The sequence below is a fragment of the Pollachius pollachius genome (genome assembly GCF_949987615.1).
Source record: "Pollachius pollachius genome assembly, chromosome: 11".
Lineage (NCBI taxonomy): Eukaryota > Metazoa > Chordata > Actinopteri > Gadiformes > Gadidae > Pollachius > Pollachius pollachius.
Window position 1 is genome coordinate 19,768,313 of NC_136944.1, and position 2,500 is coordinate 19,770,812.

At 48.4% G+C, this 2,500-nt stretch overlaps 1 protein-coding gene across 1 annotated transcript in view; it reads left to right on the forward strand.

Annotated features, from left to right (window-relative positions):
- cacna1ha (calcium channel, voltage-dependent, T type, alpha 1H subunit a) overlaps positions 1 to 2,500 on the forward strand; it is a 67,422-nt gene that overhangs the window by 43,166 nt on the left and 21,756 nt on the right. Inside the window, exons 23-26 of the mRNA XM_079746179.1 lie at positions 425 to 609; positions 1,294 to 1,420; positions 1,712 to 1,837; positions 2,227 to 2,316. Coding sequence (XP_079602305.1) covers positions 425 to 609; positions 1,294 to 1,420; positions 1,712 to 1,837; positions 2,227 to 2,316 — 528 coding nt within the window. The remainder of the gene's footprint in view (positions 1 to 424; positions 610 to 1,293; positions 1,421 to 1,711; positions 1,838 to 2,226; positions 2,317 to 2,500) is intronic.

The following is a 2,500-nucleotide window of genomic DNA, read 5'->3' on the forward strand; positions in this document are numbered from 1 at the left end:
TCTCACTTAGTGGCTCAACACACTTTACACCCTAACCAGGTGGGCCACGCGCCTTCCTGGTTATCAGAGAACCAGGTTTGATTCCGACCTGTGGTGTTAGGCGGCATGGTCTTCCCTCCCTTTTTCAAACCACTTCTCCTGACGCTCAACGCTCTCCTGTCCATAAAAGATAGGAGCATGCCCATAAAAAATGTAATCTCGCTTGCTCTCGCTCTGTGTAGTCGGTCAGAGGTAAAAGGCCTGGACACTAAATGTGTTTAACTGATAAATGAATACAGTGATTGACATTAGAAAGAACAGCCTCATGAAACACCATGCTCAAAGGGTGACGAACCGTGCTCTTTAATGTGTGTGTGTGCCCGTGTGCGTGTGTGTGTGCGTGTGCGTGTGTGTGTGTGTGTGCGTGCGTGTGTACAACGAGCAGGTCATGGCATTGGGCTTCTGCTGGGGGGAGCAGTCCTACCTGCAGTCCAGCTGGAACGTTCTGGACGGGGTGCTGGTGTTTGTGTCCCTGGTCGACATCTTGGTCTCTTTGGCCTCTACGGGGGGCAACCGAATACTGGGTATCCTCAGGGTGCTCCGTCTGCTTCGCACGCTGCGCCCACTCAGGTACAGAAACACCCCTACTGTGTGTGTGCGTGTGTGTGTGTATGTGTGTTTATGGGCCTGTGAGTGTGGGTCCTCCAGGAAAGACAACTCCATTCTGTGTTATGCCTCCTCGTTTGTTTGCCTTGTAAAAGGTGTTATGAGCCCCCAGGGGACGCTCGTTGTAACATAGGATGCCCACTTCCCACCTAGGCTGCCAAGGATCCTGTGTCCACACGGAAAACTTTGAACGGAGAATATATTTATCAACAGAACCGATGACACAGACACACACGCAGGCACCTTTGACTGCTAGTTGCACTTGAGCTTGAACTTGAACTTGAACACACACACACACACACACACACACACACACACACACACAGACACACACACACACACACACACACACACACACCCACAACCATTTACCAATCACGAACCAGCCGATGAATCCTCAGTCAAACACAAAGGACAAAGAGAATGGAAAGGACAGATACAACATCATCGATGTTGTATGCTCATTCATCAGCATATATCTGCTATATTGTTTTATTGGAATCTGGGTGGTTTTCATGGCTGGAAATGAAATGGGCTTGTGTTTACGTGGTGGGTATGTGCGTGCTTCTGTGTGTGTCTGTGTGCTTCTGTGTGTGTGTGTGTGTGTGTGTGTGTGTGTGTGTGTGTGTGTGTGTGTGTGCGAGACAGGGTGATCAGCCGAGCTCCAGGCCTGAAGCTGGTCGTAGAGACCCTCATCACCTCCCTGAGGCCCATCGGGAACATCGTGCTCATCTGCTGCGCCTTCTTTATTGTCTTCGGCATCCTGGGGGTGCAGGTGAGACACGCACACACAAAAACACACAGACACATGCACACACGTGCACACACACACACACACACATGCACACATGCAACACATTTGCATTCCCACGACCGCACGTGCACAACCGCACATGCATATGCACACACACGCACACTCAAACACACCAATATACAGTTGAAGTTTATGTTTTCTCATAGTTTTCTCAAGATCCACCATTGGGGCATACTTTCATCCTTGGGAAGGGGGGATTCTTCATACATTAGACAGCATGACAGCTCTGCTCAACAGCCTCCTCTGTTGCAGCTGTTCAAGGGGAAGTTCTACATCTGCGAGGGCCTAGACACCAGGAACATCACCAACAAGTCTGACTGCAGCCAGGCCGGCTACCGCTGGATCAGACGCAAGTACAACTTTGACAACCTGGGCCAGGTAAGGAGGGGCATGAGATGCAGGAAACTTCATCTGAAACTTTCATGGACTTGGGAAGGCACACTCCATGTTGCAAGAAAATTCAAAAAAATATAATGTTAAATGCTTCCATAAAAATCATTTTGCACCAGATTCAATGAACCATGAAATTGGTATTGAGCAGTGGTAGTTAGTGATTAAACATTTTGCGGTACATTGTTCTCAATGTTTTCTTTTAATTTAGTCATACAACCTTCATATTGTTTTCCTAATAATCAACGTTGAAATAAAGTCTAACCTAAAGTGTTCCTTCGTCTCATTAAACCGAGAGTTTGGAGCGGGCCACCAGGAAGGCAGTGAGATGGTTCAGTGTGTTGTGGTAACAGCTCTTCTTGGTGGTCTTCTTGCAGGCACTGATGGCTCTGTTTGTGCTGTCCTGTAAGGACGGCTGGGTCAACATCATGTACGACGGTCTGGATGCCGTGGGAGTGGACCAACAGGTGAACACGCACCCACACACACACACACACACACACAGGGTTATATGAATACCTACTTGTATTCCTAAATTTTCCCTTCCCTATTATTTTGTCTCCTTGATCACCTCCTCTCGCCTTCCTGCTCCTATACTTGTCTCTCTAATCCTCAACTCTCCTTGGCACTACTCCTGTTCCTCTCATCTCA